Here is a 12044-nt window from a genome sequence, read left to right as displayed (position 1 = left end):
CTTAGTCTCAGTTGCACTGTAAATAAAAGATGCTTCACTCTAGCTTACTAAGGCAATCCCCCCGTACTCGTAATTAATAGGTCTTGTGACGGAAGTAACACCATGACAGCTTTGCAGGTCTCATTGATTAGTCACTGCTGATTCATCAGTAATATGAAAGAGAAATTATTTTATGTCTCAATTGGAAAGGCAAAACCTGCCCCTGGCTCTGTTTTGGTTGAGCGACCACAAACAAGGTCAGAATATATTCCCCCTTTGTCTTATCTTTTGGTTCTGTTCCATGCTCTAGTATTCATTTATTGTAAAATTAAATGATAAACTTGCAACATGTGAATCATTCATTCATGTTTCTGCTTCCCCTGCTGTCATTGAGACCAGCATTCCCAGCCGGCGGGTCCACAGCGTCACGACTCACTGTGCCAATTTTTTGTTGCCTAAATGAGAATTTGCTGGCAACCATCTTCCTGGCCTCTTTAGGTTTGTCCTGAACTCCTTTCAGAGTAAATGGAGTGTTTCAGGACTATTGTATCTGCAGTGGCTGCCCTGTTGCTCGCACAAGATTAAAAAAAAAAGTGTTTTGGAGTCTTTCTTTAGTTTATAGAGGGCAGCAATCACATCTTTTGTCGTCCCCCCCCCCCCCCCCCACCATGTGGTATTGTTCGGATAGGAAGGCCCGTCATGGAGCATGCCACCAAAGAAGCCCTGCAGTCATGCAAAAAAAATCCAACACAGGGAGAAACTGATAGCTTTCCTGGCTGCTTCTTCTGACTGCTGTTGGATATGAGTATTCTCTGTGTGCAAGTTTGCTTTACTGTCTGGGATTTGAATGAGTCAGCAGGTAATTATGTCTGAATCACATCTCCCATTGATGACAGGCTTCTCATGGAGGCTTCAAAGGAAAACCAGAGCTTAAAGAAGAAAGTCGCTGGTGTTGACCACACGCTGATAGTCCCTGTGAAACAAGATTAAGCCTCCCAATGGAGCTACAGTTCAGTCTTTCTTTCTTACTGTCTGATTGTCTCTAAGGAGAGCTTGTTCTAACCCAAAAAAAGTCTTCATCTATGTTTGTGTGAGGCAGTATTTCCATGCAAAATTTTTCCTGGATGTGCTTTAAACTGGAACTGTCAAAGTATGATTTTAAATGCTGGTAATCTTGAAGTTTCTTTTGAAGTAATTGAAAATATGAAGTCGGAGCAATGGTGGCCTAGCGGTCTAAGCGCCCCACATACAGAGGCTACAGTCCTCGTTGCAGGGGTTGCCGGTTCAATTCCTGTCCAGTCGACCATTTCCTGCATGTCTTCCCCCACTCTCTACTCCCCACATTTCCTGTCTCTCTTCAGCTGTCCTATCAAATAAAGGTAAAAAGGCCAAAAAAAAAAAGCAGTCTGTCACAGGGAACGCTTGACTTTGACGTTTCTGGATATTATTTGATAAGTTGGAAGACTTAAGTGGCTCTACTATTCTTTTCAGCTCTACAGAGCATGTTAGCATCTTTACACTCACTGTCTTCAGCTAATAGCTCTGATCACTCATTGTACACTAAAAGCAGCTAGTTTTATAAGAGAGTGAAGCATTCAGTAGCTAAAGGTCCAGACTCCTTCTTTTGACACTTCAACTAGGCTTCTTCGGTTTAGAATATCTTTGACAGGTGTAAACAATTCAATGTATAAAAATTGCTGTTTGAAATCTGTTGCTTTTGCTGCTTTCATAAGTATTCTGTTTTCTGCAATCTTGGAGAAAGCTATAAGACATATAAACTACATTTAGACGAGGGCAGGGAAGGATATTTTCCTTTCAATTTTGTTGTGATTGGCTGCACTGATCCCAAGTTTAATCCTCTAGATTTGGTAGAATTTCTTTCTTTTTCCATCGCATCTAAAAGATGTCATCAAACCCATGAAATGTCAGAACTTCAGCCGAGCCTAGTTGCTTTTCAGATGAATTTTAGTAACCACAACCTGGAGAACTGAGAACCTTCACACAGCAAGTTGTTGTTCTCTTCTGGGGGATTCTTCTAAGCCTTTGCTTCGGACTGTTCTGCTCATCACCAGGCCTGAACCATTTCTAAAGAATGTGCCTTCTGCGGTTACATTGTTCGACATTTCACTAACCATATGAAGTGCAACAAATGAGGAAATGTGAAAGTCTTATTAGCTGTAATAACTCACAGTTTTGAAGTCTGCCTGCTGTTCTTCATGTTTTAACACACGTTTGCCGCATGTTCCTCTTGAACCTCCTCTATCAAAAACAGTTTTGTTTTTCCACCAACAGTTAATCTAAGTGGAGCTGATAGATCGCCTTAGCTTCCTCTGACTGCATCAAATGGTTTGAAAGACAAAATACAGAGGCCTTTACACAGTGAGCACAGTGTATGCATGTGAGTGCGAAAGCATTGCTTACAGTAAAGAAGCTCTCTTAGTCTCTAAGATAAATTCAGACTAAAGCTATGTGTTTATTGTAATCATGATTTAAGGGCACTCATCGTCTCAATCATTTACTATTTGCTCCATTGGTTGTAACACAATTTTTCCGACCTCCTCTGTCTACCTTTCTTCTCTTCTCTCTCTTGTCAAACTCTTCGTTTGACAAAGGCATTTGAACACGAATGCCTCATCTTTTTGAAACTGTTGCATCATCAGAATGTGAGTTATTCGTCTTTTGGCAGCGAGGGATGTTTAAGAAATGAAAGCCATGCTTGACAGCATAGTCTGAGACACTTCAGAATCCACAGAGGCCTTTCTGTTGTGTTTTGGTGTGAGTCACTGCACTGCTCTGGTTGCATTGTTCATTTTAAGACTGTTTGATGTCACTCACCTACAGACAGCTGGAAAGTCAAAGATTCTCTCTGCTGTCCCTTTTTATACACAATCCCATCTTTGTTCCCGATGAGGAACAAAACGTACCATGGTGTTGCGCTCAAGTGCGAGGCTAACACTCCCATGTTGTGTTTTAGGGTGCTGTATGAGGGGAAGGAGCGTCTGATCCAGGGCTGCGAGGTCATCCAGGCCACGCCGTACGGCCGCTGCGCCAACGTCAACAACAGCTCGGCCACCTCGCAGCGCATCTTCATCACCTTCCGCCGAGCGCCGCCTGTGCAGCCTCAGAACTCTCTGGCAGTGACAGACATCTGCGTCATTGTCACCAATAAAGGCGAGACACCCCCACACACCTTTTGTAAGGTGGATAAGAACCTCAACTGTGGCATGGTGAGTAAAAGTTTTAATCCTTATCTGGCACTTTTTCATTATCAGTGTATAGAGAACATATTTCTAACATCTATGTTTTGAACCTTTTAGTGGGGCTCCAATGTGTACCTGTGTTACAAGAAATCAGTGTCTGCGTCCAATTCTATCAGTTACAAAGCTGGTGAGTTGAAGTTTCATTTTCTTCTGGCAGTTATCTTGATTTATTGTAAAAAACATAAGGGAAAGTGAAAACTAGAATTCAGCAGAAAGAGAGAATGAGTTGTTAACCTTAAATGTATTTGGTTAACCGCACTGAAAATACCGTCTAGAATAAGAGGTCATGATCGTCAAAGGCCAGACAGAAATGCAGACCAGCTTTAATGTGGTACGTCCTTCTCTGATCATCTTCATGAGATCCAAACACAAACATCTGTAGTTTTCCAGCTAATAATCTGTTTCTGGCTTTAACATGAACATTAATGTTTTTAAGATGACTAGATCTTTAAATTTCAACACACAGGAGCTGATATTCAGACTGTTACGGCCAATCTGTGTCCGGTCCGTCTCCGATCCATTATGACCCTGGATCTGATAGATTTCTGTTCTAGTCACTGTGATAACTCCCACTGGATCTTCTCCGTTGCATTCCGGCTGCGTCTACGCAAGACTTCTATTTTTGCCGGATGCCGGAAACCATCCAGTTAATTTTCAGAGAAAAACACTCTGTTACCGCTAGATCCTATTTCACTTAACTACAACAACAAACCTTCATGATGAGCAGAGCCAGACCTGGAGTCGACAGGTCAGAGTTTTTCAGAGGACGATAAAGACAACATGGATGAGGAGAGGAGTCGGATATTCATTAATGCAGTAATTACTGCGGGAAAACCTTGGACAGAGACGGATCAGTTACGGATCTGGTGGAAGTCCTGAGTCAGTATGTTCTCAAACATTCACCTTATCTATCAGCCTGATTGCTCTTATCTGTAACTCATACAAAGGTTTAGTATTGGTCATATATGTGTCGCCGCATACCTCAGAGCAATAACTAAAATATGTTAGAATAAACAAACAGTACATAATACGAAGAGAGACGGAATTCAAACTGTTCTTAGCCCTGCCTAACACAATACATTCACACACTTTTCTCTTTATATCATCTATAAGAGGAAATGTAGCTTCAGAAACTCTGTCAACGCAAACACCATTTACAACCATACTCATTTTAAACAAGGTGTCTTTATGGAAGATTTTATAATGTAGAAAAATACAGAAAAATATTATATTCTATGGCATCAAAATAGAGAAACACACCTACAAGACACACCACATGAAGTTAAAGTCATAGATTATCAGTCAGCACCCAGAGCTGTCACAGAGGGAAAGAAAATATTCATTATGGAGTTACATACTCTGCTCCCATCCTTTCAACAAAGGTCAAAAAAGGCTGCCAGGTTCTTTAAAATCTTAGGGTAGACCCTTGAAGAGAGTATTCTAGCTTAATAACCTGCATGATCTCCTTGATCCAGTGAGAGTGTTTAGCGGGAAGGGGGTCCTTCCACCTCAGCAGTATAACGTGGGACTTCCACCAGATCCATGTCCGGTCCGTCTCCGATCTGCTGCGGTCCGGCTCCATGCGCTCTCGTCCGTCAACACCCACCGGTTGCATCTTTGGAACGCAGCACAGATCAGGACCGCCGGACAGCTGGAGTCATGTGACCGAGGTTTTCCCGTGGTAATCACTGAATCAAGGATTCTCCTCCTCCTCTCCTCATCCATGTTGTCTTTATCGGCCTCTGAAAGCCTCTGACTTGATGACTCTATGCCTGGCTCCGCTCTAAATGGCATTTTTTTATCATAGTTAAGTTAAAAGCGATCTAACGATAACACAGAATGTTTTATTCTGAAAATTAACCAGGTTTTTGTTTTGTTTTGGTGCCTGACTTCCTGTCCCGCTCCATCTGCTCTGTGCTGAATTGATTTGTCATGCTCCAGCATCCGGCAAAAATAGAAGTCTTGCGTATCTGATCCATTGCGTTCCGACCTGCCGGATCAGAGATGCAGCTGGAATGCAACGAAGCGGATCCAGTGGGGGTTAACACATTGACTAGAATGGAAGCCTATCAGATCCGGTGCCGTGACGGATCGGAGACAGACCGAACACGGATCTGGTGGAATTTGGCCTTAAGGCTCCTGACTAACAAGGAGCCAAAGGCCAGCACATTGCACTCATAACAACTAAAATGCATATCTAGTGGCATAATACCAAATACATCAGCGAGAGGGGATGGATCTATTGGCACCTCTGAAATTTTGAATAGAGTATCAAAAACAAACTTCCAAATATGACATAGTCTTGGGTAAGACAAAAACATATCAAAAAAGCTCACAGGGGCTTTTCTGCAGTCTCACCTTTGACCCAAGAAGCTTGAGAAGTATCTTTAATTGTACAACATGCGCTGACAGATAGATGATCAGGGTTCCCACGCGTCCTGGAAAACCTGGAAAACAGTTGACCAGTTTTCCAGTACTGGAAAACACCTGGAAAATGGGAGAATAAGTAAAATGTCCTGGAAAATCACATATAGTCCTTGAAAATTATTCCAACATGGCTGCGTGTGACCTGACCCTATTAACAAAACACATCCCCATTCATTGAAAGTTGAGTGCACGCTGTGCTGGAAAAGACAGCGACACTGCACAACTTTTTTCACATCTTTCCTCCTTCACTTCATAATCATGAATTCACAGAAAACGGGGGTATATTGTTTATGTTTTATGGTACATTTGGCTCAATTACCGTACTCTAGCTCAGTTGTTCTCAAAGTGGGGTCCTGGGACCCCTGGGGGTCTGCAAACCATAGCGTGGGGGTCCGTGAAATAATTTGAATACATTTCTAGTAAATCATAAAATTGTGCTGTGTCATTACAAAACAGCATATACACCATTGTTATGATACCATTTGGTGGCTCGAAGGGATATGTGAGTCTTGTTACTGTTAATTTTCTGAAAGCGTTTAAGATCAATTACTTGAAAAGTATAAATGCTGTCATGTTGAGTCTACAAGGAATGAAATGACCCTCTGTTTTAAAGTATACAAGTGGTATTTACTTGATTCAAATTGAAGTGTTATCTGTTTATCACTATGGTACAGGTCTGAAGTATTTACATTGATACATTTTACAATACAAATAGTTCCAAGGGCATCTAAGAGTGCAAATGGTAGTAAGCATGTGCTTTAGTGATGGGAAGTTGGGCTTTTTTCCGAGAGCCGGCTCTTTTGACTCTGCCCCCAAAGAAGAGCCGGCTCTTTCGACTCCCGAACGGCTCTTAATGTAGGATCTTTTGTAGCCATATATTTGTCCTCAATTTTGCAAAAACTAATGGTTTGTGTGTTGAAAACCCTTTTACATACTGTGTTTTTATGAGAAGCCTTATAATTGCCCAATTGTGTGCATTTATTCTGTCACAAAATCATTATCACCCTGATCCTAGGGTTGTGATTAGGGTTAGGGTTGTGATTAGGGTTGGGGTTAGGGTTAGGGTTGTGATTAGTGTTAGTGTTAGGGTTAGGGTTGTGATTAGGGTTAGGGTTGTGATTAGGGTTAGGGTTGTGATTAGGGTTAGGGTTAGGGTTGTGATTAGTGTTAGGGTTGTGATTAGGTTTATGATTAGGATTAGGGTTGTGATTAGGGTTGGGGTTAGGGTTGTGATTAGGGTTAGGTTTGTGATTAGGGTTAGGGTTAGGGTTGTGATTAGGGTTAGGGTTAGGGTTGGGGTTAGGGTTATGATTAGGGTTAGGGTTAGGGTTAGGGTTGTGATTAGGGTCAGGGTTGTGATTAGGGTTAGGATTAGGGTTAGGGTTAGGTTTAGGGTTAGGGTTAGGTTTAGAACCAGAACTAAACTTAAGCATACAGACCCAAACTCATGCAAACAGAACCAGAATCACACTCAATCAGAACAGAACCAGAACCCTACCAGAACTGAACCAGAACCAAACCAGAACCGAACCAGAGCAAAACCGAACCAGAACCGAACCAAAACCAAAGCAGAACCGAAACAGACCCGAACCAGAACCGAACCAGAACCGAACCAGAACCTACCAGAACCAAACCAGAATCGAACCAGAACAAAACAGAACCAGAACCGAACCAAAACCAAAGCAGAACCGAACCAGACCCGAACCAGAACCGAACCAGAACTGAACCAGAACTGAACCAGAACCGAACCAGAACAAAACCGAACCAGAACCGAACCAAAACCAAAGCAGAACCGAACCAGACCCAAACCAGAACTGAACCAGAACAAAACAGAACCAGAACCGAACCGAAAAGAACCGTACCAGAACCGAACCAGAACCGAACCAGACTTGAACCAGAACCAAACCGAACCAAACCGAACCAGAACCGTACCAGAACCGAACCAGAACCGAACCAGAACTGTACCAGAACCGAACCAGAACCATACCAGAACTGAACCAGACTTGAACCAGAATTGAACCAGAACAGAGCCGAACCAGAACCAGAACAGAACAGAACCAGAACAGAACCAGAACCAAACTCAAGCAAACTGAACCAAAACCAGAACCAAACTCAAGCAAACTGAACCAGAACCAACTAAGGTAAACAAAAACAGAAGCAACTCAACCAAACTGAACCAGAATCAAACTCGAGCAAACAGAACCAGAACCAGAACCAAACTCAAGCAAACAGAACTAGAACCAAACTCAAGCAAACATTATTAATGTCCTCAGGTTGGCATTGAGAAAAATCAGATGCCTCAGCTTGGATGGGCTGATCTGATTTCTCCTCTCAGTGAGTATTTGCCCGGTCTTCAAGAAGACTCTCTCTGAAGGAACAGATGAAGCCAGGATACACAGCCTCCCCTCCATCACCTGTATCCTATATCCTCACATATGATTGGCCGCATGGCCGCCATGCTGACCAATCAAAACACAGTTCTGCTGTGAGCAGAGCAGGGGCTGAGCACTGTGAGAGCTAGGCAGCAAAAGGAAAAAACTGGGAGCCGGCTCTCTCTTGATGCGAGCCGGCTCTTCTGATTCACTATAAAGCATCGACTCTCAGAGCCGCAGCTTTTGATCATGACACATCACTAATGTGCTTAATCTGTGTTACAATTATGAGGGGGCCATGGACAATTTTCTCACCCGTAAGGGGTCCCTGGCTCCAAAAAGTTTGAGAACCCCTGCTCTACCTAGCAGGAGTGCAAACTCCCGATAGTGAAAACAAACGGAACAAAAAGAGCGACACAGCTGCACAGAAACTCCACGTTGTAGACATCGCTGATCATGATAGACATCGCCATGCAGGAAGACAGTTTACATTTTTTAAATATCTGAGAGATCTTCAAATACAGAGTGCGTCTTTACACCAGTGCGATTTTTTCAGAGTTTACGGTAACTCCAATAAAAAAACGTGACATTTGCTTTGTTTTATATCGACCACTTAGCAGGATGAATATCATGATTAAGCAGGTATATTTTGAGTTTGAGTTGAGTTGAGAAACATTTGTGGCCATTTTTGTCATTCAGATCTATTTAGGTCATTAAAGCACTGATCCTCTGATCATTATTATTATTTAATTATTTCAGTAAGGCAGCTTCCTGATTCCTTTGCTGGTTCTTTTGTTTTTTTCTAAGCTCATTTTATATTTTTTGAGAAAAGAGAAAGCTGAGATGAGAGTTGCCCATCATTGTTACTTGGTTGCACTAATAAAGTGAAGTGCTGTACATCTGTGGTTGCATTATTCTATTATCAATTTGCCATCATTTTTAAGTATGTAAGAGATGATTTCATTGATAGCCATAGACTACATTTCTTTCAATGTAGACTTCCACTGAGAGGAACATATTAGACTATTTAGGAACTAAATTAGGAACTAAATTTAGACGGTCATACCAGCTTGATCATCAATGAAAATGTCCTGGAAATGTCCTGGAAAATGATCTCTGGATAAGAGTGGGAACCCTGATGATGTATATGTTCTTTTGATAATCCTCCCCCAGGCTTCATCTGGCATTTGCTCATTTAAATCCTCTTCCCATTTATCTTCAAGTTGGTCTAACGTTTCTGAACTATATTGATTTAGAAGATTTTATATCCTGCCAATAATCTGCTATAAATCTATCCCGAGATTGAAGATTTAGTCCAGCAAGGATGTCTGAGGGTACACGGGGAAACAATTGGAGTGTGATGCTGTGAAACTCAACCATACTCATTAGATCATGAAGATATTAAAGCACATTTTGCCTGTCAAAGTCAACTTTATCAGGTGCTCAGTCAAAACTCTTACTGACTTTCTCCTCACTTTTACCTCCGTGCTTTATATAGCCTTGCAAACATATTAATTCCTTATAGGCTTCTCATACGTGACATCCTTTGGTGTTGAAAATACCTTTCATTATCAACCCTTTGATCAGAGATGTGTCCTTTAGAAATGTTGTGATCCATTAATACCAAACATGCCGTGTAGTTGAAAGGCTGTGTTCACAATCAGCTTCCCATACGTCTTTATCTAAAAGCTCCGGCGAGCAGCACCCTCCGTATATCTGTGATTTTTAACTTGATAGTTATTTCATATTGCAGCTGACATTTCTTAACCGACACGTGACATTTTCACTCACTGACTCTTTCCTTTACAGCTTGGCCTTTTGAGCTATTCATTGTGCAACACGTTAATCCATGTTCATATGAATATGTGTACACACACATGCCCTTTCAGACGCTGGCTTTATCTTTTTGTTCAGCCTTTTTCCTGAGAGGCAGCTGTTTTTTCATCAGACAACTGCACTTCCTGCCACTCCCATTTCTTATGTGTCTGCAGGCTTGTGTGTATGTAAGTATGAGAAAGTGTGTATAAGAAAGGTGTCTGCTAAAGTTACAATGTGGAGCAAAACAGTTATTTTCTGAGAAGTATACTGACTGAGGATCACTGAAAAACCTCATCTCTCTTGTTTTGGGCTTCTTTTATTTTATCCTTGAAAAGTCAAATATTGCAGCTTTTCTGGAAGTGTTGCCGTACCCAGTCCAGCCTGTTAAATGGGGAAATAGATTGCACAACTCTGCTCCTTTACCCCTCTTTTACACTACTTTTGTGTGCAAAACTTTTTTTTCCTTTGCTCCCTAGGTCTCATCTTTCGTTACCCAGAAGAGGACTATGAGTCTTTCCCTCTGTCAGAATCTGTGCCTCTGTTCTGTTTGCCTATGGGTGCCAAGATTGAGTGTTGGGCGCCTCACACACGAGATCCTCTGCCTGTCTTCTCCACTTTCGTCTTAACCGTCTCTTCTGCTGAAAAGGTGAGACTTAGCAACCTTTCTTTTAAGAGTAACTATATCAATAGTCCCAAGAAGGAACAAAATAAGGGAACAACAACCTATCTCAATATCAAATAGGGTAACCTAAGGTCAGTATGGATCTCAGTCCATCTCATCTGCAGGGAGGGTTTAAAATGAATATATCATACATGACATTTACATAGCAAATCAACATCCAGATATCAAATGGATAACAGACGTCCAATAGATAAAAATAGCAGAGAAGCTTTTTTTATTTAACATTCAGATTTAACTTGCGCTTTTTTTTTAATTACACAAAATGACTCATAACACCAAAAAGCTGCAGAATCACCCATCTCAGAATCCAGTGGCAATCATCTGTCTCTGGTAACAAGGGCCAACTTTTTGAGCGTTCTGTTTCAAGACCAATTCACAACTTAAGAGGCAACCATATGTTCAAGTGAAATCCACCATTCCAGATATATCTGTAAAAATCCAAGCAGCAACCTCCGGTCTAAAAAATATGAGTCCAATGCAGAAGTGCTAAAAACTGCAGTTCATCGAGAATCCGCTTGAGGCTGGCTCCGGAAGTACCGGAAGTCACATACACATGAATGGGAAAAGGCCGATCTTTACAACAGAAATAAACATGTTTACAGCCTGGTACAAAAGACGAGTGTAGTCTGGAGAGCTCATTTCTCGATCGGCACACACTGTACGGGGGGTGAATTTTTTCAAACGCAGCAATTTCTAAGATATTGAGATTACGAGTCTTCCAATGAGAGGCACAGCTGACTTGATTGACAGGCGGGAACACTGTAGCTGTTGGCTAGGAGGCTCAATATCCGCCTCTTTACGTCACACTCGCTCGACAGAAGCAACATGGCTACCGCCGACGATAGGCCTCAAAACAGCTCTTCAGGAAACAGATGGGTGATGTCATGGATACTACGTCCATATTTTATACTGTCTATGGTAAAACACACAGATGATAAAACAAACGGTCATTTCTTGTTTATTTACATCACTAGTTTTTCTGTTCCTGATGAGTCTCAGTTTCACTGTAAATAGTAAGTTACACAGAGGCTTTTCTCTGGCTTACGTCAGCTGTTTTTCATAGGATATATTTCCTGAGATAACATCAATGCAGTTTTTCAAAAAGTGAAAGTAAAAGTGGGAGCTTTGTCAGGAGAACAAACATTGAAATGCTTCTTTGTTGAACAAAAGTTGGATCGACCATTTCTGAATTCATTCCAAAGAGTCCAGAAACCAAAATACTGAACACGATTTACTGACAGCATCAAGCAGATTTGTTGCTCATGTTAAAGTTTTTTGGAGAAATAATTGCAGGCTGAATTTGCATGCAGGTATCTGTTTATGAAATGAAATAATATGTTTTGGAAGCCAGGATCCTGAATTTCCCCCTTGGGAGATGAATAAAGTACATTCTATTCTATTCTATTCTATTCTGTATCATTATGGTGGATTGCGTACCTACTGCTTTTGCTCAGCATTGTTCCTGGGAACATCAAAGCCTGCTTATATGTGATTGTTCAATACTTG

The 12044-nt window shown here is 41.6% G+C and overlaps 1 protein-coding gene across 2 annotated transcripts in view; it reads left to right on the top strand.

The window, feature by feature from the left end:
• The window catches only part of dennd4c (DENN/MADD domain containing 4C), a 49322-nt gene that overhangs the window by 20024 nt on the left and 17254 nt on the right, over positions 1 to 12044 (top strand). For both annotated transcript variants that reach the window (XM_034676237.1, XM_034676236.1), the window contains exons 3-5: positions 2954 to 3206; positions 3297 to 3366; positions 10333 to 10502. In XM_034676237.1, the coding sequence (XP_034532128.1) occupies positions 2954 to 3206; positions 3297 to 3366; positions 10333 to 10502 (493 nt within the window). The remainder of the gene's footprint in view (positions 1 to 2953; positions 3207 to 3296; positions 3367 to 10332; positions 10503 to 12044) is intronic.

The sequence above is a fragment of the Notolabrus celidotus genome, chromosome 23, assembly GCF_009762535.1.
Source record: "Notolabrus celidotus isolate fNotCel1 chromosome 23, fNotCel1.pri, whole genome shotgun sequence".
Lineage (NCBI taxonomy): Eukaryota > Metazoa > Chordata > Actinopteri > Labriformes > Labridae > Notolabrus > Notolabrus celidotus.
Note: the sequence above shows the minus strand (reverse complement) of the source record. Positions and strands in the feature narration are given on the sequence as shown.